Source organism: Oncorhynchus mykiss, chromosome 7, assembly GCF_057628025.1.
Source record: "Oncorhynchus mykiss isolate SJ-2025 chromosome 7, ASM5762802v1, whole genome shotgun sequence".
NCBI lineage: Eukaryota > Metazoa > Chordata > Actinopteri > Salmoniformes > Salmonidae > Oncorhynchus > Oncorhynchus mykiss.
Genome location: NC_143028.1, coordinates 68,688,657 through 68,714,000, shown reverse-complemented (window position 1 = coordinate 68,714,000; position 25,344 = coordinate 68,688,657). Strand labels below are relative to the sequence as shown.

At 43.8% G+C, this 25,344-nt stretch overlaps 1 protein-coding gene across 2 annotated transcripts in view; it reads left to right on the top strand.

Moving 5' to 3' along the window:
• The window catches only part of LOC110528476 (plexin-A1), a 417,662-nt gene that overhangs the window by 265,000 nt on the left and 127,318 nt on the right, over window positions 1-25,344 (top strand). For both annotated transcript variants that reach the window (XM_021610568.3, XM_036984053.2), the window contains exon 9: window positions 6,340-6,454. In XM_021610568.3, the coding sequence (XP_021466243.2) occupies window positions 6,340-6,454 (115 nt within the window). The remainder of the gene's footprint in view (window positions 1-6,339; window positions 6,455-25,344) is intronic.

The window sequence follows — 25,344 nt, the reverse complement described above, 5'->3', positions numbered from 1 at the left end:
ATACACAATGCACAAAACATGCAGCACAGGCTGAGACGACGCATAGGTACTCACACGACCAATGGACATGGGAACAATAATCAACAGCCCAATGGGGAAACAAAGGGGATATTTATACAAACACAATCGGTGAGAAATTGGAACCAGGTGTGCGTAATGAGTGCAGCCTACAAGGCCGGTGATGTCGACCTCTGGAACTGGTCAACATAATGAGCAGCAGTACCGGAGGGGATCCGTGACAATCTTCTGTACAGTATACCACCCCTACCTTGTCACAGCACAACTGATTGGCTCAAATGCTTTAAGAAGGAAAGAAATTCCACAAATTTACTTAAATCACTTGTGCTGCTTGCGCGCTGAAATCCACAATGTATGGGGGAGGGTGTAAGGGTTATGCTAAATGTTGATGGAGTGACAGATCAGCCAGTTAAAAACAAGCGGTTGTTTGGTCTGGTCCTGCCATAGCTTGCATCCATGTTCCATTCTGAGGCGCTGTGAAACCAGACGTTTCGACAGAGAGAGACCCTTTAGTTCAAACACAACCTTTTACAACCCAGTCTTTAGCCATGACTCTGGAGGCACCAGCTTAGTAAAAATCTAAACCACAACCAGCCATTCAGGACCTCTGGGGTTGGCTCTCCCCAGGCTAGATGCACTTGTCCTGTGGTGTTAGGGCAGACTAGACCCCCTCCCCCATGGATGAACCAGAGTGGAGATAGGTTGTGCCTGCTGTGGTATTAGCCGCAGGGCAGCAGATGGCCAGTGGGCCTCATAGGTTCCTCAAAGCCCAAAGTCGAGTGTCCCCCGTGCCAGTCAGACGAGCCTCCTTGGAGAATGGGCCTCATCACAGTACCCCCCTAGCACATACACACACAGCCCACTGATTTGGCCAGTTGGTTGAGGCCGGTGTGGTGGTAACAATTTTAAGGTTGTGGGTTGGACCCCTGCTAAGGCCTCTTAAGACACCTCTTCAATTGTTAATGCTACTGCAATACTGGGGTTCATAGTCGTAATATTACCCACAAATATGATAAAGAGCTTGTGTAACGGAGTGGACATCATAATGTCTACAATATAGAGGTGACACGCATCTATGGAGATGACGGTGATCGATGCAGATGGCAGAGTAAATCACATTGGTTGGTAAATCTAATTCAGGGATTTGGGTTATGGAGTGGACATTTTTTTTGTAATAACAGGAGTCTACGGAGTTGACGAGGAAAGATGCTGAGTAGATGAGAGACACAAAGTGGTTTATATATTTATATGCAAGCATAAACATAATTCATGCCGGAACACACACTCGTATACACACAAACTCTATCCAAAAAGAGCTTCAAAAGCAGTCATCATATTTCAACCCTTGTATCCTTTCTCTCTCTTCTTCTATAGATGGAATTACAATCACTCTCGCCAAGGGATATGCTCGCCCGATGTTGAAAGACATGGATACATACTGATACATTATCCCATATGAATACAATATCTACCCCCACATCTACCCAGCATACACACACCACACCCCATCCTCCCACCCCCCATACACACACCATCCAGCCATCCCCCATATACACCCTAACCACCAACCCCCCATACCGACACCATCCATACATCCCCCATACACATAATATGGGGACTTGTGGATGGCGTGTGTATGGGGGATACACACACCATCCACAATTCCCCATACACACACTACCTACCCTTTCCCCATACGCACCAAAAACACACACCCTCCCTCCTTATTTATTCTACTGATACGTCTTGGGCCTGCGATTTAAAAAAATAAATTAAAAAATCCATACTTTGCATATCAATATTATTCTAATTAGAAATCCCACTGTTTCAGTTAAGGTTGGAGAGATTGAAATAGAAAATCACCCGCGGCCATGATTACTTCTTAATTAAATGTTTCCATCAAAAAAAATCCCATTTACAATTTATTAAGACTAGGGTGGAGAGTCTGGAAATGAAGTAGGGTTGATGTCTCAACTAAGATCTCTAAGCACCTTTTTCCTGTAGTTAATTTTGTTCAGGTACTGACTGGGTCATCTATTGTGTGATTGAGGGTCCTTACAGTCTAATTCATTATAAAGACGCTGCAGGAAACTGTGTCATACTCTCTCCTCCAGATATGGAAAAGGTGTGGTTTGGAGATGGAGGTACACAGAGACAAAAAGAGGTAGAGACTTTGAGTGTGTGACATTATGAACGAGACTTTTCCATTTGTCTCTGTGACTATCCTCTCTCCTCACATTTCCTACAAGATCCTTAATGCTTCTCATCTGATCTTAACATTGGGGCATATGCATGCCTCCACAATAAGCACTTGCACTTACATCTCCTGATAAACATTTTGGGCCAAAGCAGGCATTTAATCATTGAAGAAAGCATAGAAGAGCATCCACGTTGAAGGTATTTATCTTACTGCTATTTACACCTTTAAAAAGCACTATTAATTTGAAATAAAATGCACCTTCAGAATAAGTCATTTTATCAAGTCTATAATGTTAAAGCGATCGAGGTTTGAAGTGTGGCTACATGGAAACATGGCTTCTCCATTGATGGTTGGATTGTCACAAGGGGGTCCATTTATCGTGGCCCACCTCCAGAAAGAAGTTTGGGGGTGGGAGGGTATCCTCAAATGGCCTTGGGTGGGTATCCCCGAAGTTCAACTGTCTGGATGGACACTAGCAGGGGGAAGCAACTAGTGAGTTACTGGGGGGCTCTATGTATAGGCCTGCTTCCAGACCAAAGGAGTAGTGGTGGTCGGGGATCCCCAAATGGGGCCTCTGAATGGAATTGAATGGACAAAAACATACGTGGTACCCTCCCTCCTTCCCCATTAAGCTATGGAACTGTTAATGAGCTATTGAATTCGTGCTTCCTGAGGGAGGTAAAGAATTGGTAAATGGTAGGTGGTCCTGGCATGCTGCTCTCCTGCTCGTTATACCAAAGACCTAAGACACAAACAGAACACACATTTTCTTTAATGAATAAAAGAAAGGACGAAATAAAAGGATCTTTGTCTGGTAGATGTATAGCCTACATTTAAAGCTAGTTTGGGGATTTGACCTAGAGCCTGTACTTTGTGGGGACCTTGCATCGATCCCCGCGTAATGGCAAATCCTGCTGTGCTAAAATGGTGTCCTGCTTTTGTCATTATTAACATGCTCATGTAATACAAAGAGTGGTCATTGTCTAAGCTACATAAACTAGCCCCTTTTTAGGGATAAGCCCCCTTTTTTTCAATTTTCGCCAAAATGACATACCCAAATCTAACTGCCTGTAGCTCAGGCCCTGAAGCAAGGATATGCATATTCTTAGTACCATTTGAAAGGAAACACTTTGAATGTAGGAGAATATAACAATAGATCTGGTAGAAGAAAATATTCTACCACCATTTTTGAAATGCAACAGAAAGGTCCAAAATCTAATTCCGATGGTGTCGACAAGAGGGCATCAGTGTTTGCAAAGTTTCAGACTGATAACTTGAAGTATGAGCAAGCTACATGACATTTAATGTGAAGTCACCCAGGTACATTTGGGAAAATTGTGAAGGAGACATTTACATGAAATTTTTTCTGCAAGAATATCATCAAAACTGTATACTTGGACTTTGATTTAGCTTTTCCATATTGTAAGTTCAACATTTGCAAAACACCAATTTTTCATAACTTCATAACTCTCCATATTTTTGTAATTTTTGTCCAAAAGGAAAAGGCTTGCTGTCGCACAAGGTTAGCAGCTACATTTTTTGGTCCACGGTCAAACGACCACCCCTCATCAATGTCAAACGCTCCCTAAAACACTTCTGCGAGCAGGCCTTTCTAATCGACCTGGCCGGGGTATCCTGGAAGGATATTGACTTCATCCCGACAGTCAAGGATGCCTGGTCGATCTTAAAAGTAATTTCCTCACCATCTTAAATAAGCATGCCCCTTTCAAAACATTTAGAACTAACATATATAGCCCTTGGTTCACTCCAGACCTGACTGCCCTTGACCAATACAAAAAATCCTGTGGCGGACTGCAATAGCATCGAATAAGCCCCTTGATATGCAACTGTTCAGGGAAGTCAGGAACCAATACACGCAGTCAATCTGGAAAGCAAAGGCTAGCTTTTTAAAACAGAAATTTGCATCCTGCAGCTCTAACTCCAAAAGGTTTTGGGACACTGTGAAGTCCATGGAGAATAAGAGCACCTCCTCCCTGCTGCCCACTGCTCTGAGGCTAGGTAACACGGTCATCACCGATAAATCCATGATAATCGACATTTTCAACAAGAATTTCTCTACGGCTGGCCATCCTTTCCTCCTGGCTACCCCAGCCAAAGCCAACAGCTCCGCACCCCCCGAAGCTACTTGCCCAAGCCTCCCCAGCTTCTCCTTCACCCAAATCTAGTAGCAGATGTTCTGAAAGAGCTGCAAAACCTGGACCCGTACAAATCAGCTGGGCTAGACAATCTGGACCCTCTCTTTCTAAAATGATCCGTTGAAATTGTTGCAACCCCTATTACTAGCCTATTCAACCTCTCTTTCGTATCGTCCGAGATTCCTAAAGATTGGAAAGCTGCTGCGGTCATCCCCCTCTTCAAAGGGGGTGACACTCTAGAGAGTCGAACGTTTTACATTTTAAAAGCCCTCCTCTCATTTCTTTCTACATTGATGAATCACCCTCCTGTTTTGATGCTGGAATAAGAGGCCTGTTATTTCTTTACAGAAATGCTAACATAGAAGCAAGCAAACCATTTGGCGAGATAGCCTAACCTGGCCTAATCAAGCCTCCTCCCATTTGTTTCTACATTGATGAATCGCCCTACTGCACTCATGTCAGATTAAGAGGCCTGTGATTTCCTTAGCCGCCCATTGCTCATTCTTAATGGACAGGCTCTCTCAGCACAATGCTAAATTTGTCAATTAAAGGCGCGGTGGGATTGAATTAAAGCCTGGGCCTCTGATCCTTACAAAGAGGGGGGTTGCTGGAACAACCGCTTTGAGAACACACTTAACAAAGGAGCGTCCTAATTGATCCAAATGAATCTGCGTCTTGTTTGATGGATTCAGATTGCATCCGACTTTAAGAGCTCTGAGAGATAAAACCCTGTTACTCATGCCGGCCGTAGAATCAGAAATGCTGTTTTAAATGAGGAAGCATACTTTGGTGCGTGTTGTGTTTGTACGGGTATTGATTGAACTAGATCTGTTAGGTCCATGCAGATAATATCGAAAAGGAGAATTTCAACCAGGAGAGAATTTCAGTCTGGTTTTAGATTGTCTGCTTTTGATACATTTCATGATTATTTTTGTTTTTGAAGTTGACAGTTTGACTTAATGAAGTTTGTTGACTGACAACAATTGGCTGCCCTTTTCAATACAGTCGAAAAGATAGATAAGTAAGTAACATGTTTTCTCTTATTTTTTGTGATGAAATCATTGGCTTTGTAGAGCAGAGAGTTCAATTCCTATTTTTGGTGGCGATGAAGCACCAGTGTCTCACATCAATAAACCAGACACAAGGAGCTGTCAGATGTCTCCATTCCCACCTACACACACCACTGCATGAGCACATACACACACCAGCCCAGACTCCCCGTCGATACCTCTGTCCCACGAGGCATCTAGACAGGGCCCTTGGCTACACCCCACCCGTCTTTATCCTTCATATCTCTCCCTTTCTCTCCCCCTTTTCTCCATCTCCCCCACAATATCTGCCGTTTCCCACTCTCACTCAGAGAGACCCACCTGCTATTGATCTATATTCTCTCTTTTATTTCCCTCTGTTCATCCCTCTCCTCCCCTGGGCACCAGGGCTAAAGCAGGTGCATTTAAATAGCGATGGCTCTTAGCTGGAGGATGAAAGGGGCTGTAGACAAAGGTGAGGGAAGGTTTAAAAGCCATGGGGAGAATTAAACAAATGGGGGATGGATAGAGAAAGGTGGAGGTGAAGACTGTCAACGGGGGAGAGAACTAGGGAGAAAACAGACAGAGGTAAAGATAAAACATTTAGGGAGAGAGGGTAACTTGATACGGAGAGGCTATAGAACAGCATAGATATGGGGAGACGAGGAAGATATTGAGAGAGGGATACTAAATGTGTACAGAGAGGGGGAGAACAGTTAAGAGAAGTGAATATCGAGATAAGTGAGAGACTGAACAAGAGGACAGGTAGATTATGGCTAGAGAGAGGTTAAGGGTCGTAGCAAGAGATGTATTTTATTTATTTCTTTGTTTGTTTGTTTCATTCTGACGCTGCATGTGCCCAGCCCATATGGCTTGATACTTCCCATCAAGTGTTTTCTGTGTCCCCTAACGCTCTCCGTCCACCGTCCTCCCCCAGGTGCCTGTCGTGTGTGAACGGTTCCTTCCCGTGCCACTGGTGTAAGTACCGTCACATCTGCACCCAGAACGCCAGCGACTGCTCCTTCCAGGAGGGCCGCGTCAACATGTCCGAGGTGAGTGTCACACTATTTCCTGTCCCTCCTTCACATACCCCAAGTTCAACATTGTTTTTTTCCTACATGACTTACGGAGTAGGGGATGTTAAACCCACATTTGTGACCCACTACCTGGATTCGGTCCTTTGTAGCAATATTTGAAATTGTGTTTTTTACATTGGATAGAAGTAGAGACTCAGAGCTAGAAAATAGTATATCATACACTGCAGATGGGAAAGTAATTCTGCTTTGAAAGTTGATAAACTTGTCACCCCACTTTTGATAAAAATGGCCGTGAATATTTTGGTGCACCGACTGGAGAGCCCTTCTTTGTCTACACCCATTCAGCATCGTTCACACCCTCTTCATCCTCACCCCTCTTTAAAGTTTTACATGTGAGGCCATGTGCTAAACAGAGTGAATAAGGTAGTGTAGTAAATAACCAAAGATTTCAAGACTACAAGTGGTGAAAGTAGTAGCAAAAAGCTGCAGTAAAAATCCTTGGCCTATATCCTAATCTAACTTTGGTGCAGGTCATGTTGTTCTTCACATTACCGTCTCTGGTAAACACACACTGTATCAAATAAAATCTATGTTTTTTTATCACAAGCAAATCAAATCAAATCAAATTTATTTATATAGCCCTTCGTACATCAGCTGATATCTCAAAGTGCTGTACAGAAACCCAGCCTAAAACCCCAAACAGCAAGCAATGCAGGTGTAGAAGCACGGTGGCTAGGAAAAACTCCCTAGAAAGGCCAAAACCTAGGAAGAGGCTATCATCAAACCTAGTTGGTTAGCTTTAGCTACGTGCAGATTCATGCACGGTGCATGGTAGCACAGGACACAGAAGGTGTAAACAGTACAGTGAAATGGTTACTTGCATAGTGGAGTCTTTTGTTTAGACATGTAGATTGCTAGCTAAACAATGAACCATAATCCCAACTCGTACTACCATGCACCGTGCATGAATCTGCACGTAGCTAAAGCTAACCAACTAGGTTTGATGATAGCTAGCTAGCTAACATTAGGCTATAACTAGCAATGCAAATGGCTTTCTGAGATATAAATAATATTACTACACAGATCATACTTGTAACATTAGCTACCGAGCCAACCAGCCAAAGTTAGCTAGATAGCTAACAGTACGCTTTATCTTGCAATGGAAACAACTTTCTGAAAAAATTAGAAATGTATAATATCTGAAAATGTAGCCAGACTCTTACCCGTATACATGGATGAACGTTTCTCCTTCTGTCATGGATGCCATGGTTGCCCAATAACACTGTTTATCTGTGTTTCTTCCCCATCACTGTCATCAGAAGACTACAATGTCTGGTTCATTGAAAATGTTTTTACCTATTTCAAGGATTTCCTGATCATCTGATTCATTTTCAGAGTCCCAGAGGGTCGGCATGGCACGATCGTCCTCCAGAAAGTAGTCCATCACACGATAACGTCTGATAACTTCAGGGCCACAATGTTGAGAGCAGTAGCAAAACTTTTTCATTTTTTCATATCGTTCAAAAAAGCCGCAATAGAAAGGATTTTCTACACATACTGAGAGCTCATGTTCTAGACAGAAGCATGCTACATGGCAGACCAATTCAAACTCATCTCACTGCTTGTCTAGCCCACCCATTATCTCAGCCAATCATGGCTAGCAGGAAGGTTCCTGACTTTTTCCGTGACTAAACCAGCTAGGCTCGTAATTTAACAATTTTATTTGTATTTAAAGAGGGCATACAAGTGTGTTAAGGCACATGAAAGTTCATGTTCCAGAAGGCATTTCTGCCAAAAAACACATGTTGATATAAAAATGAAATAAAATGAAAACGCCCCCTTTTGAAGTAGTGATGTGCGACATATGCCTCTTCTTGAAACGAGTCATATAGAAGACTGTGTTAATTCACTGAGCTAAAGTCTTGTAAATTCATTAAGACTTGGTTGATGTAAACCCGCTACACAAGCACGCCTGTACACTAACCTTATGTTAGTGTACCACACACTAACCTTATGTTAGTGTACAACTAATCTTGTGGAGATTAACCTTGTGTTAGTGTACAACTAACCTTGTGGAGACACAATTCAGTCCCGTTCAAAATCCTATTTTCCATAACCCGTACCCTAACCTTAACCCTAAACCTAGCTCCTAACCCAAATGTTAAGTAAACATTTTTTATTTTTATTTTTTTCACAAATTTTGCGATCCTGATTTTGGTTGACCTCCTTTTGAAAACGCCAAAGGTGAGTAAGTTTGTAGGACCGCTGAAGGGAGTGTCCCAACAGTTTACACTTTGAAGTGTAGGAAGAAGCTGATTGTTATAAATTGTAATGATGCTGAGATGTCCAGAGGAGGAGTTTGTTTTTGGGGGCAACTTTTTTTTTGTATCCCCTTTTTCTCCTGATATCCAATTGGTAGTTAGTCTTGCCCGTCGCTGCAACTCCAGTATTATATCCCTAGTCCAGGACTAGGGGGAGGCGAAGGTTGAGAGCCATGCGTCGTCCAAAACACAACCCTGCCAAGCCACACTGCTTCTTGACACACTTCTCGCTTAACCCCTGAAGGCAGCTGTACCAATGTGTCGGAAGAAACACTGTACAACTGGTGACGCGCGTGCATGTGCCTGGCCCGCCACAGGAGTCGCTAAAGAGCGATTTGGCAAGGTCATCCAGAAATAGCATTTTACCTTTTGAGGACTAACAAAATGTCCCCGGTTGGTCCAATTTTTGTTTATTTTACTAGAAGAATAGTTAAGCATGTCACACACACACACACACACACACACACACACACACACACACACACACACACACACACACACACACTCTTATGCATTCTCATCCTTGCTGCTGAGCTCCATTTGTTTATGGCTGACTGGGAGCTATTGGCAACGCTGCCTGTATACATAGCGCCAGGCAGTGTTTCTGTTTCCTGTCCATAGGAAGGCTGAATGAATAGATATGTAAATGTAGCGTTGTTCAACATATCCAAATGTAACATTAGCATAACAGTTCATATCAATCACGCATCTCCCGCCTTCACGGCCACTCGTACAGTGGAATACCAAGTGGGACCGGCAATGTTTGTCACATACACATAAACATAGATGCACGCTCATGAAAAAACACATGCTCAAACACTGGAGCCCATTCCCTCCCCCTACACATAACATACACACTCTTGCACAGCTGGTTCCTTTTTCTTCCCCTCTCCCATCATAGTCCTGTATACACCATACATCTCTTACACACACACATGTATGCGCACACACACACCCTGTCTCTCTAAACACTTATCTTGTACGTAGACTTATTGTCAAATATTTCTGAATGCATATCCACTGTCCAACCAATTGACTGACAGTCATGCTTTACTATTAAGCATAATCCATCTGATTCAGCCTGAAACACACACTCACAGACAGACACACACACACACACACACACATTCCTGTGTGTTTACAGTCCAGCTCTGAGCTTCCCTTTTTGACTGTTCCACCTAATCTCTAGACAGGATTACAGCCTATGCAGGTTGGACAGCCTTCTTATTTACAGACACATCTAATTTGTCAACCTCAATTCAATTACATACAAACCCTCCAACCGTAGCGGTGTATAACATTAGCGGAATAGCCTAGCATTAGCAATGTAGCGGTACCATAGCAGTGCTAGCCCGGACTCTGGCTCTCTGGCCAAGGAGCAACATGGACGTACCTTCACGGCTCGGAGAGTAAAAATGATGCGGATTAGCACTCCCATCTGTAATACATGGGGTGTGCTGGCTACTCTAGTATGTTATGTTTGTGGTTGAGAGGAACTGAGGGGGAAAGGCCTGATTAACAGGAAAGGCCTGTGGGGAGGGAGAGGGGGATATGGGGAGGAGGAGGTCTGTGCATGAAGGCAGAGAGAGGGAGGGAGGGAGAAGGAGGCAGGCAGGCAGGCATTGAGAGATGGGGAGAGATGTGGAGGAAGGGAGAGGTCTGTGTGCTTGGAGGGAGAGGTCTGTGCATGGAGGCAGAGGAAGTGAGGGAGAAAGAGGGAGGCAGTCAGTGAAAGATGGGGGAGAAAGAGAGAGAGAGATGTGGAGGAAGGGAGAGGTCTGTGGAAAAGGAGAGAGGGGGAGGGAGAGATGAAATGAAAGCGCGTGCGCGTGCCGTCTCTGGGTCTTATCTCAGCGAAGCACAACCAAAACAGGAGATCCAGAGGGGGATGGAGTAATATCCCCTCCCTCTATCCCCTGTCTAGCTCCCCTTAGTGTCTATTGCTCAGGAATATCTATTTTCTTCCATTTCACTTCCTCAGCCATCATCTATCCCATCCTTTTTATCGTTCCCTTCTTCTTCACTTTTCTTCAAATTGTCATCCCACTCTTTTCTCTCCTATTGTCTCTTCCCACTAATTTATCTTATTCTACCTCCCTGTTACTCTCCTCTCCTCTTATAATTTCCTTCCATCATGCTTTCTCTGCGTTTTCCTCTCCTCTATCTCTCTCTCATCCATTTTCTCAGGCCAGACTGGGCAGTTCTCTCAGTGAGTCTGTCACGGCTCTCTCATTTATAATCTTTAGAGCTACTTTTTGTATAAGCCATAATAAAACAATGATTGCCAGATAGAATGTATCTCCTCACTGCTAATTAGACCATAGATCAAAGCGACACCACGGAAAGTCGTGCGACGCCTTGCCCTGCCACCTCTCTTCTCTCCATACCTTCTTACTCTGAGATGTCTTCCTTTCTTCACCTTTTTTATTCATTCATATCTTCTTTCTTTCTTCTCCTTTTGATTGTCACTCCTTACTTCCTCTATTTATTTACAGTGGGGTAAAAAAGTATTTAGTCAGCCACCAATTGTGCAAGTTCTCCCACTTAAAAAGATGAGATAGGCCTGTAATTTTCATCATGGGTACACTTCAACTATGACAGACAAAATGAGAGAGAAATCCAGAAAATCACATTGTAGGATTTTTAATGAATTTATTTGCAAATTATGGTGGAAAATAAGTATTTGGTCACCTACAAACGAGCAAGATTTCTGGCTCTCACAGACCTGTAACTTCTTCTTTAAGAGGCTCCTCTGTCATCCACTCGTTACCTGTATTAATGGCACCTGTTTGATCTTGTTATCAGTATAAAAGACACCTGTCCACAACCTCAAACAGTCACACTCCAAACTCCACTATGGCCAAGACCAAAGAGCTGTCAAAGGACACCAGAAACAAAATTGTAGACCTGCACCAGGCTTGGAAGACTGAATCTGCAATAGGTAAGCAGCTTGGTTTGAAGAAATCAACTGTGGGAGCAATTATTAGGAAATGTAAGACATACAAGACCACTGATAATCTCCCTCGATCTGGGGCTCCAGGCAAGATCTCACCCTGTGGGGTCAAAATGATCACAAGAACGGTGAGCAAAAATCCCAGAACCACACGGGGGGACCTAGTGAATGACCTGCAGAGAGCTGGGACCAAAGTAACAAAGCCTACCATCAGTAACACACTACGCCGCCAGGGACTCAAATCCTGCAGTGCCAGACGTGTCCCCCTGCTTAAGCCAGTACATGTCCAGGCCCGTCTGAAGTTTGCTAGAGAGCATTTGGATGATCCAGAAGAAGATTGGGAGAATGTCATATGGTCAGATAAAACCAAAATATAACTTTTTGGTAAAAACTCAACTCGTTGTGTTTGGAGGCCAAAGAATGCTGAGTTGCATCCAAAGAACACCATACCTACTGTGAAGCATGGGGGTGGAAACATCATGCTTTGGGGCTGTTTTTCTGCAAAGGGACCAGGACGACTGATCCGTGTAAAAGAAAGAATGAATGGGGCCATGTATCGTGAGATTTTGAGTGAAAACCTCCCATCAGCAGGGGCATTGAAGATGAAACGTGGCTGGGTCTTTCAGCATGACAATGATCCTAAACACACCTTCCGGGCAACGAAGGAGTGGCTTCTTGAGGAGCATTTCAAGGTCCTGGAGTGGCCTAGCCAGTTTCCAGATCTCACCCCCATAGAAAATCTTTGGAGGGAGTTGAAAGTCTGTGTTGCCCAGCAACAGCCCCAAAACATCACTGCTCTAGAGGAGATCTGCATGGAGGAATGGGCCAAAATACCAGCAACAGTGTGTGGAAACCTTGTGAAGACTTACAGAAAACGTTTGACCTCTGTCATTGCCAACAAAGAGTATATAACAAAGTATTGAGAAACTTTTTTTATTGACCAAATACTTATTTTCCACCATAATTTGCAAACAAATTCATAAAAAATCCTAGAATGTGATTTTCTGGATTTTTTTTCTCATTTTGTCTGTCATAATTGAAGTGTACCTATGATGAAAATTACATGCCTCTCATCTTTTTAAGTGGGAGAACTTGCACAATTGTTGTCTGACTAAATACTTTTTTGCCCCACTGTATACACTGAATATACCGAACACCTTCCTAATATTGACTCCCACCCCCTCCCAGAATAGCCTCAGAACATCCTCAATTCGTCGGGGCATGGACTCTACATTGTGTCGAAAGCATTCCATAGGGATGCTGATCCATGTGGACTCAACTTTTCCCACAGTTCTGTCAAATTGGCTGGATGTCATTTGGGTGGTGCACCATTCTTTACACACACAGTAATCTGTTGAGCTTGAAAAACCCAGCAGTGTTGCATTTCTAGACACAATCCGATGCCTCTGGCACCTACTACCATACCCTGTTCAAAAGCACTTAAATATTTTGTCTTCCCATTCACCCTCTGAATGGCACAATCCATGTCTCAATTGTCTCATGGCTTAAAAATAAAAATAAATTACCTGTCTCATCCCCTTCATCTACACGGATTTGAAGTGGATTTAACAAGTCACGTCAATAAGGGATAATGGCTTCCACCTGGACTCACCTGGTCAGTCTGTCATGGAAAGAGCATAATGTTTTGTATACTCAGTGTACATCTCAATTTCAACCTATCTCTCCCTTTCTCTTCTCCCTTTTCCTGTCTTTCTTTTTCCCCCTACCCTCCTCCCTTCATTCCTCTCTCCCTCCCCAACATTTCTTTGCCTTTCAGTGGGAGAAGGAGACAAGCACGGGCCATGTTTAATAAAATATAAACCTTTCCGAGAGGGAGAGAAGATAGAACAGAAAGAAGAGAGCGAGAACATCACTCTTCTCCTGCACCCACTTCAGTACCTCTCTCTGGTATCTCCCCCTACACACACACATATATATACATACACACGAACACACATACGCCCCACGTGATAGAGGGAAATGGTCAGATTGGCCTTTATAGAGGAAAGGGAGGAGAGAAACAGAGGGAAGAATAGAGAACCTGGCAATAAGCTGCAGATTACATTGTGACAATTTATTTTAAAAAAATTCTCGCAGGATTTAGAGAAGGAAGGAGGGATGGGTTGAGGGAGGAAGGAACCGGAGACGATGGGTGAAGTAGCTGCGGGCTTCCAGATGGACCGTAACTCGACCGTTACAGACCGGCTCTTCCTTGTTAACCCTCCACTCAGCACCACGGTTGACAATCACATGACTCGCCGATAACACTAGTTCCTAATAACAACCCATCCCTTCCAGAAATATATGAATGGAGACTTGTTTCCACTTCATAATCCGATTTCCTTCACTTTAAACACAATCGTTGAAATATTGGTTGCTCATCTTGTCCCCCCACACTCCTCTCTTCCCTTCCACCTTCTCTCTCCTTCCCTCTCTTTTCCATTCCAATAAGCAGATCAGTAAGTCACATCCTGTACTGACTGCTGACAGCAATGGTACAATATGTACATGCATATATATAACAAATGTAATTCACAGCCCCTTCACTGTCACACAGTTCCTCAATAACGTTCCCACACACTCATGTTATGTATGTCGCTCCTTTCCAAGAAAGAGAGGAGTGAAAAAAAGAAAAGAGAGGAGTGAGATTTGGATCTGGTCCCTGAATTATGAACAACTCTCCTCTCCTCAGATTGTATAGTTGCCTGTACTCGTCTATTTTTAGCCAGAACGCTCATCCGTTTCTTTTCTTTGTCCTTTCCTGTTTTTTTTAACACGATAAAAGTGAGTGGCTTCCAAGTAGATAGCTCTTAAATGAGTTAACTTATGCTTTTACTTGAAAGTCGAGGTTGCTGCAGTACCTGGCAAGCAGCTTCAATGGCACAAACAGAATGTAGTGGAAGCAAGGCTCCTCAAAGCGGGCCCTGGTCCAGGATGAATCTTAGACAGCAAACAGTATGCTAACATTTATTTTCTTTACTGTAATCAAGTGTAAAAAACAAAATCTGATTTTGAGTAGGGGAAAAATGTAATGTAACGGCAGCAGATGTTTGCCATGACATGTTTCGACCCCAAACCAAGGCACATCTTTGTTTTTATCCACAGTGACATTGTGAATACTGCATCCTTGACGTTGATCAGGTAGTCCTCCATAAGTCACACCCACCTCTTTTTACAGCCAATGAGGACTGTTGAAATAAATTCCTTAACCACTTAGACTTAATTGAGAGCTATTCTCTTTTGTTCACATGCACAAACTGCACACACACACCCACACACAAGTCCCTGTGTGTTTAGTCACAGTAGATCGCTGTGGTTGAATTATTCAGGGTGTATTAAATGTTGATTTCCACAGACCCTCTGAGTCTCTAGCCTGCATGCCTTAATGGAGACCACAGATTAATATTGTATCCTTCCAGTCAGCGAGACTGAAGGAGATGGAGAGGTACATGGAAGAAAATAAGGTAGGATGCACAGTCACAGAGGGAGAGACTGGAGGAGAGGCAGATTTGAAATGAGAGAGGGGAGAGACAGAGAGGGTGATATTGATGAGAAGAGAAGTAAAGGCAGAGTACAGATGAGAGAAAGACTGAGGGAGAGAGACTGAAGAGACAAACTTTGGGTAGAGGGAGATTTGTATAGGTAGAGGGAGGCTAAAGTAGAGGGGGATGGTAGAGCGAGAGAGGTATTTAAAGACTGAACGTGATGAAGAGGCAGAGAGAGAGGGTGATAAATAGACTGAAGGATACTGGTAGGCAGAGAGAGAGGAGTGCCATTTGCTGTCGGTCTCGTGAGGTTTCCTAGCTGGCTCTGTTTTGTGCAGGTAAGTTGTCTACACTGATTCCATCACTTCCACCATTTCGCAGCCATGCATAATATATTTCCTAGCCATCATAGAGCAGTGGTTCCCAAACTAGGGGTCGTGAGCCCATGTGGGGTCGCCCAATATGAAATGGATTTACAAAATCCTTAAAACATTTACAGTACCAGTCAAAAGTTTGGACACACCTACTTGTTTTTTTCTTTATTTTTACTATTTTCTACATTGTGGAATAATAGTGAAGACATCAACACTATGAAATAGCACATATGGAATCATGTACTAACCAAAAAAGGGTTAAACAGCCTGATTTTTCCTTGATGACAGCTTTGCACACGCTTGGCATTCTCTCATCCAGCTTCACGAGGTAATCACCTGGAATACATTTCAATTAACAGGGGTGCCTTGTTAATCTACACTGATTGAAGTGGATTTAACAAGTGACATCAATAAGGGATCATAGCTTTCTATGTCATGGAAAGAGCAGGTGTTCCTAATGTTTTGTATACTCAGTGTATATCTCCCCTCCTTTCTTGCGATTGCTGTCTCCCCCCTTTCTCTATCTCTCCTTCTGTCTCTCACCATTCTCTTTCTCTCCAATTCTCTGCCATTTATCTCTCTCGCTGTCGCACCCTCTCTCTCCTCTCTCTCTCCCTCCTCCCCCAACCTTGCTCTCTCACACCATTCTCTCTCACTTACTCTTTCTCTACCATTCCCCCTCTCTCTGCCCCCCCTCTGCTCCACTATTTCCGGGAAGCGGGAGTGGGCAGACACCCTCTGTCCCTTTCATGGTTCAAAGTCCCTTCCGCACTCCTTCGTTCCTCTCTACTCCTGCACGTTGCTCGCTTATTAAGTTGTTTCTCTCTCTTTCTCCTCTTTTCTTCTCCTCTGCCACGGTCAGTCTGTTCCCCGTCGAAGACGCGTCTTTTTGCAGCATAAAGAGAATACCTCCGCTGTCCCACCTAATAGATCTGACAAAAATAACAGGGAGAGCGAGAGAGAGGAGACACACACACACACACACACACACACACACACACACACACACACACACACTGCAGTCGATCTGGATGACAGGAAGCTCTTGTATCTCTCCCATATTAGATGTGAGCCCTGTGAAGATCATGCTGGATCAGTTGGAGTTAAAGGTGAGGCTGCCTGCTGGGATAATGCTCCTCTAAATACCCTCTTTGAATGTTGCCCTTAAAGCTTTGATTCATTGGAAAAGTTTAGAAGGCCCCACATTTGTCCCATTGTTGAATAATATATGTATGTTATGGTAATTCTCAATACCTAACCTTGGTATTAACATGTAACGCAAAGATTGCGTGTGCACAATGTTGAAATGATTCCATCACAACTCTGATGAGAAGCCTCTTATAATAAACTCATTCTGAATGGCTGACATAATATAGTATACAGTGCCTTTGGAAAGTATTCAGACACTTTCACTTTTTCCACATTTTGTTACGTTACAGCCCTTATTCTAAAATGGATTTACATAAAATAAAATCCTCAGCAATCTACACACAATACCCCATAATGACCCAATATTTACATAAGTATTCAGAGCAAAAACCAAGCCATGAGGTCGAAGGAATTGTCCATAAAGCCCTGAGCAAGGATTTTGTTGAGGCACAGATCTGGGGAAGGGTACCAAAACATTTCTGCAGCATTGAATGTCCACAATAACACAGTGGCCTTCATTATTCTTAAATTGAAGCCATTGGAACCAAGATTTTCCCAAGATTTGGCAGCTCAGTGAGAAGGGCCTTGGTCAGGGAGGTGACGAGGAACCCGATGGTCACCGAGCTCTGGAGTTTCTCTGTGGAGATGGGAGAACCTTTCAGAAGGACAACAATCTCTGCAGCACTCCACCAATCAGGCCTTTAGGGTAGAGTGACCAGACAGAAGCCACTAATCAGAAAAAGGCTCATGACAGCCCACTTGGAGTTTGCCAAAAGGCACATGAGAAGCAAGATTCTCTGGTCTGATGAAACCAAGATTGAACTCTTTGGCCTGAAAGCTAAGCGTCACGTCTGGAGGAAACCTGGCACCATCCCTATATTGAAGCGTGGTGGTTGCAGGATCATGCTATGGGTATGTTTTTCAGCGGCAGGGACTGGGAGACTAGTCAGGATCGAGGCAAAGATGAACAGACCAAAGTACAGATCCTTGATAAAAACCTGCTCCAGAGTGCTCAGGTCCTCAGACTAGTGCAAAGGTTCACATTCCAACAGGACAACGACCCTAAGCACACAGCCAAGAACACTCAGGAGTGGCTTCGGGACAAGTCTCTGAATGTCCTTGAGTGGCCCAGCCAGAGCCCGGACGGACTTGAACCTGATCAAACATATTTTGAAGAGTTCTGAAAATAGCTGTTCAGCAATGCTCTCCATCCAACCTGACACAGCTTGAGAGGTTCTGCAGAGAGGAATGGGAGAAACTCCCCAAATACAGGTGTGCCAAGCTTGTAACGTCATACCCACGAAGACTTGATGCAGTCAAAGTACTGAGTAAAGGGTCTGAATACATTTTAATATTTATTTTTACATTTTCCCCAAAAAATGTAAACCTGTTTTAGCTTTGTCATTATGCTGTATTGTGTGTAGAATTATGAGGGGAAAAATCTATTTCACAATAAGACTGTAACCTAACAACATGTGGAAAAAGTCAAGTGGTCTGAATACTTTCCGAATGCAATGTACACCGCTCAAAAAAATAAAGGGAACACTTAAACAACACAATGTAACTCCAAGTCAATCACACTTCTGTGAAATCAAACTGTCCACTTAGGAAGCAACACTGATTGACAATACATTTCACGTGCTGTTGTGCAAATGGAATAGACAACAGGTGGAAATTATAGGCATTTAGCAAGACACCCCCAATAGAGGAGTGGTTCTGCAGGTGGGGACCACAGACCACTTCTCAGTTCCTATGCTTCCTGGCTGATGTTTTGCCAGAGCCCTGCAAAATGACCTCCAGCAGGCCACAAATGTGTATGTTTCTGACCATTTGAGCAGAAACAGACTCCATGAGGGTGGTATGAAGGCCCGACATCCACAGGTGGGGGTTGTGCTTACAGCCCAACACCGTGCAGGACGTTTGGCATTTGCCAGAGAACATCAAGATTGGCAAATTCGCCACTGGCGCCCTGTGCTCTTCACAGATGAAAGCAGGTTCACACTGAGCACATGTGACAGACGTGACAGTCTGGAGACGCCGTGGAGAACGGTCTGCTGCCTGCAACATCCTCCAGCATGACCGGTTTGGCGGTGGGTCAGTCATGGTGTGGGGTGGCATTTCTTTGGGCGGCCGCACAGCCCTCCATGTGCTCGCCAGAGGTAGCCTGACTGCCATTAGGTACCGAGATGAGATCCTCAGACCCCTTGTGAGACCATATGCTGGTGCGGTTGGCCCTGGGTTCCTCCTAATGCAAGACAATGCTGGACCTCATGTGGCTGGAGTGTGTCAGCAGTTCCTGCAAGAGGAAGGCATTGATGCTATGGACTGCCCGTTCCCCAGACCTGAATCCAATTGAGCACATCTGTCACATCATGTCTCGCTCCATCCACCAACGCAACGTTGCACCACAGAATGTCCAGGAGTTGGCGGATGCTTTAATCCAGGTCTGGGAGGAGATCCCTCAGGAGACCATCCGCCACCTCATCAGGAGCATGCTCAGGCGTCGTAGGGAGGTCATACAGGCACGTGGAGGCCACACACACTACTGAGCCTCATTTTGTCTTGTTTTAAGGACATTACATGAAAGTTGGATCAGCCTGTAGTGTGGTTTTCCACTTTGATTTTGAGTGTGACTCCAAATCCAGACCTCCATGGGTTGATCAATTTGATTTCCATTGATAATTTTTGCGTGATTTTGTTGTCAGCACATTCAACTATGTAAAGAAAAAAGTATTTAATAAGAATATTTCATTCATTCAGATCTAGGATGTGTTATTTTAGTGTTCCCTTTATTTTTTGAGCAGTGTATATACAAGATGGCGTTGCAGTTAGACCTCTGTTGTCTTGTCCCGTCCCATGTGTATATATATTTCTCTTCGTATATAATTTTTATAACTTCTTCAATCTCAATTCCCATTGTCAATACAATTCCCAGCGTCAATACAGGGATAAGATTGAATCATACTACACCGGCTCCGATGCTCGTCTTATGTGGCAGGGCTTGCAAACTATTACAGACTACAAAGGGAAGCACAGCCACGAGCTGCCCAGTGACATGAGGCTACCAGGCGAGCTAAATCACTTCTATGCTTGCTTCGAGGCAAGCAACACTGAGGCATGCATGAGAGCATCAGCTTATCCAGGCGACTGTGTGATCATGCTCTCCATAGCCGACATGAGTAGACCTTTAAACAGGTCAACATACACAAGGCCGCGGGGCCAGACGGACTACCAGGACGTGTGCTCAGGCCATGTGCCGACCAACTGGCAGGTGTCTTCACTGACATTTTCAACATGTCCCTGATTAAGTCTGTAATACCAACATGTTTCAAGCAGACCACCATAGTCCCTGTGCCCAAGAACACAAAGTCAACCTGCCTAAATTACTACAGACCCGTAGCACTCACATCTGTAGCCATGACGTGCTTTGAAAGGTTGATAATGGCTCACATCAACACCATTATCCCAGAAAACCCAGACCCACTCCAATTTGCATACCGTCCAAACAGATCCACAGATGATGCAATCTCTATTGCACTCCACACTGCCCTTTCCCACCTGGACAAAAGGAACACTTACATGAGAATGCTATTCATTGACTACAGCTCAGCATTCAACACCATAGTACCCTCAAAGCTCATCACTAAGCTAAAGATCCTGGGACTAAACACCTCCCTCTGCAACTGGATCCTGGACTTCCTGACGGGCCGCCCGCAGGTGGTGAGGGTAGGCAGCAACACATCTGCCATGCTGATCCTCAACACTGGAGCTCCCCAGGGGTGCATGTTCAGTCCCCTCCTGTACTCCCTGTTCACCCACGACTGCATGGCCAGGCACGACTCCAACACCGTCATTAAGTTTGCAGACGACAACAGTCGTTGTAGGCTGTCTAGTCGTTGTTCACCGACAACAACGAGACAGCCTATAGGGAGGAATTCAGAGACCTGGCTGGGTGGTGCCAGAATAACAACCTATCCCTCAACGTAACCAAGACTAAGGAGATGATTGTGGACTACAGGAAAAGGAGGATCGACCACTCCCCCATTCTCATTGACGGGGCTGTAGTGGAGCAGGTTGAGAGCTTCAACAACAAACTAGAATGGTCGTCAACAACAAACTAGAATGGTCCAAACACACCAAGACAGTTGTGAAGAAGGCACGACAAAGCCTATTCCCCCTCAGAAAACAAAAAAAGATTTGGCATGGGTCCTGAGATCCTCAAAAGGTTCTACAGCTGCAACATCGAGAGCATACTGGTTGCATCACTGCCTGGTATGGCAACTGCTCGGCCTCTGACCGCAAGGCACTACAGAGGGTTGTGCATACGGCCCAGTACATCACTGGGGCTAAGCTGCTTAAGCATAAGTTTTATGCTGATGATACTGTTATTTACTGTTGTGCCTCGTCTCTGACAAAATCTTTCCAGAACTTGCTAAATGCTTTTTATACTGTTCAACATACCTTGTCAATTGAAGCTTATCCTCAATACTGACAAAACTAAACTAATGGTGTTTTCTAAAGCAAGAAATAGACCTTTGAACTTTTCACCTATTATTTCCTGCCAGGGCATTGAGATTGAGACTGTAACCTCATATACATATCTTGGAATTTTAATTGATGACGTCCATGATTTCTACCTGGCTACCCCTACTCCGGCCAACATCTCATCACCCCCTTGCAGCAACTTTCCCAAGCCCCCCCGCTTCTCCTTCTCCCAAATTTAGACCGCTGATGTTCAGAAAGAGCTGCAAAATCTGTATCCCTACAAATCAGATGTGCTAGACAATCTGGACCCTCTTTTTGTAAAATTATCAGTCGAAATTGTTTCAGCCCCTATTACTAGCCTATTCAACCTCTCGTTCGTATCGTCTGAGATCCCCAAAGATTGGAAAGCTAAAGCGGTCATCCCCCTCTTCAAAGGGGGAGACATTCTAGACCCAAACTGTTACAGACCCATATCCATCCTGCCCTGCCTTTCTAAAATCTTCGAAAGCCAAGTTAACAAACAGATCACCGTCCAATTTGAATCCCACCACTATGAAATCTGGTTTCCGAGCTGGTCTTGGGTGCACCTCATCGATAAAAGACAATACTGTGCAGCCGTCTTCATCGACCTGGCCAAGGCTTTTGACTCTGTCAATCATCGCATTCTTATTGGCAGACTCAATAGCCTAATGGTGACATATTATATTATAATATAATTATTCTCAATGGCTGACATAAGATGCAGTATGATGTCATGGGACATATTTTTTAGTGGCCAAGATGTCGCCCTCACTCATAGGAGATGTAGACGGGGCAGTCAGTGACATTCTAACATCCCCGGGTCACCCTCCTTTCGCCTCTGTCAAAGATGTAACGCACACTTCCCCTTGTCAAAGCCTTAACTCATGCCTCCCCGTGTCAAACCCTTAACACACACTCCCCCCCGTATCAAACCCGTAACACATGCTCCCCCGTGTCCCCTAACATTGTCCCCAAGTCTCCCCACTTTGATGACGTAGGTGTCAGTCTGTTCCCAAAGCTTTTTGACTCTTATTTTATTATTTAACATGCTATTTCAATCCCCCATCCTTCTTAGCTGTATTCCACCACATCAGAGAGCTAATTAATTATGGATCGGATTGGTCTTAAAAACCTACCACGTCCAGACAGTCGCTTCATTACATATGCACAATGTTTTTTGAGCTTTATTTATTCATATCCTTTCAGATTCTTGCCTCAGAACTGTCTTTTATTTATTTATATAAAAGACACACTCACGCTCACTCACATATACACACAATCTCTAATCGTCGTCTCATTAAATGCACTTGGCTAGTGTTGAAAGGGGTTTTGCTCTCAAATGTGAGGTGCAGATTATCTTATCCACCTGACACTTGTTTTTCCTCCGTCACCGACATGGCGAGACATTGGAACTATCAACTGAAGTATCAGAGGGAATACAAATTTATGGGAGAGGAGAATATATGGTATCTCTGAATACCTTTGACCTTAAATAACAGCTTTCTGTAGTCTGTCTGTCATGGTTTCATGCCTTAAACTATTGAATGAAAATGCAAAAGGCAGTCTACGAGTGAGACGAGACATTTGTCTTGTGATGTAAGAATTGCAATGTTTAGAATGTCTTATTAATGAAGCATTTGTAGTTTTAAACCAAAAGAAAGTCAATTGCATGTACATTCAAAGGCTACAACTAAATGGTGTTTTGCCTTGACCCTGAAATTCCTGGTAACCGGCTTTGTTTGACTAGGGTCTTTTCAGATTTGTCATATGCACTCAAGTGAATCCATGTTCTGTATGTGGACTTCATCTCCCACAATGCCTCTCTTCTTCCTGCCTGGTTAGCCTTAGGCGGTGAAGCCCCAAGGCAGCAGTTGAGTAAAACAAACAAGTGGGCTAGAGGAAGGCCCCTTAAGCCTGCCATATAACGGGGGTAGGAAACTTGGATGTACTCCACCAAAAACACCACACACACACACACGTCTGTGTTTAGCCCAATCCAATCATGCGGTGTGTTTAAGCTTACTTTGTAGCAAGCTGTGGGTGTTTGTTTATTATCCAAATCATTTTCCCAAGAGCTGTGTAGATTTGCCAGCAGGGACAGTCATGGAAAGTGGAATGAGTCTAAATTTAGGCTGAAGGAAAGTGTGTATATGTGATGATCAGAAAGTCTCATTGTCTGGAATCTGCAATGGGGGTTCCCCAGGGATCTGTTTTAGGCCCTTTAGTATTTTGCTTATTCACATAGTAATCATGTGACCTTTTTATAGAAAATCACTTCTTTTTTTTGTCTTCCCTGGTTTTGGTTGTTGGCGTGTCACATTTTTATGGATTTTTGGACAAGACTAATACACTGAATAGAGCACAATATCAAAACACAGCCAAAATATAAAAATGCAGGGTGTGTTGATTTTTATTGAATTTGTGCTTAGAAAGTGGGAGAACGCTGTCACGCTGTTTTCGCCCCAAATTCCTCAACAATGCTATTTTCTAATTTTCAGAAGTCAAGACTTAAAACATTATTATACAACTTGATCTAGCTCCCTGCTCAAATGTCCATCTTTGTCCGAGGCTGCAGGCAATTCATTAATTGGGATGTTGTCAAGGCTTGGGATACACGTGAAACGAAGCCGGTTGTTGGTGTTGGTGTGAACGGATCTATATCTCTGACTTTGATACAGGGAGGGGCAAGTCAGAATGCAGTTCTGCCGATTATTTTTTTCCTTCTCTCTTTTTGCTTTCTCTTTCCTCTTTTTCTCACTTTCCTTCTCTCTATCCTCTGCCATCCCTATCTATTTTTGTGTATCGATATTTTAGCTTTCTCTCCCTCTTTAACCCCCCTTCTATTACTGCCTGTTCCTCCTTGGCGCCGATCCATTTCCTCTCACTTTTACCTACATCTCTTCGTCAATATTTTTCTTTCTTCCCCTGTCTTTTTCTTCACACTCCCTCTGCCTCTTCATCCTACCTCCACCATCACCCTCCCTCCCTCTCTAGCTCCCTCCCTCTCCCTCCTGCTCTCCCTCCCTCCCTCTCCCTCCGTGCTAGTTCATTATTGTCAGTGTGTTGTCAGCAGGCTGGTGTTCTGTCCGTAGTAATTCCCTAGTCATTAGTGTTGGAGCGGGTTCAGATGTTTGAGGAGGCTAATAAGAAAATTAACAAACACACCATTATCTGTTGGACCCGGGGGAACACTGTTGCACTAATCACAACATAACTGCTTACTGCATACTAGCACCTCTGGCAGATGTGCTGTACTGGTATGTGTAAGTTGTGTTGGTACGTTTCTGATATGTTTAGGGCAGCCTTTCTCAAACCTCTCCTCAAGGGACTGCCAGTCATTCCATGTATTTGAACTGTATTGAACTGTATCAAATGTATTTATAAAGCCCTTTTTATGTCAGAAGCCCTTGACACCTTGAGTCAGATGAGCTAGTTCAGGGCTACAACAAAATTGTGTAATGTCTGGAGGTCCCAGAGGAGAGGTTTAAGAAGCACTGGTTTAGGGTGTAGTTCTCAGATTTTGTAAGGGAGTGAGGGAGGGAGTGGTGATACTATGTCAAGTTGTATGGGACTAGTATCACTGATGCTGCAACTGATTTAAAGTTCCAACTTTTGTTTTACTTCTTTAGCATACAGTATTTGTTTGTAAAATGTTTATCTGCAGTTGTTGACAGTGTTACATCATCTTACTTTGTTTCATTTACATGACTGAGTGAACTGGTTCTATGGCATTGGTCTAAAGAGCAGGGGCTGTTCCACCCGCTAACAATCACGTTGTGCAATCGTTCCCAAGTTCTATTGAGTTGATGTTGAAGATATATGCACTTCTGCCAAAGTGTGGTATAAACACTGTAATGACTTCATTTGTACACACACACACACACACGCACACACACACACACACACACACTCTCTCTCTCTCTCTCTGGACCTCCAAGGCTTTCCACAACAGTAATAGAAGACAATATAGTGTTTTTAGATGAAGCCATCGTCTCATATCAGGTGGATGTTGCAGAATGGACTTTTTCAAACATTGTCACACTAGTTCATTACCAGACAATAGTCCACACATGGTTAAAACTTCTTATGGATCAGTAGGACACTACCGTCCCACCTC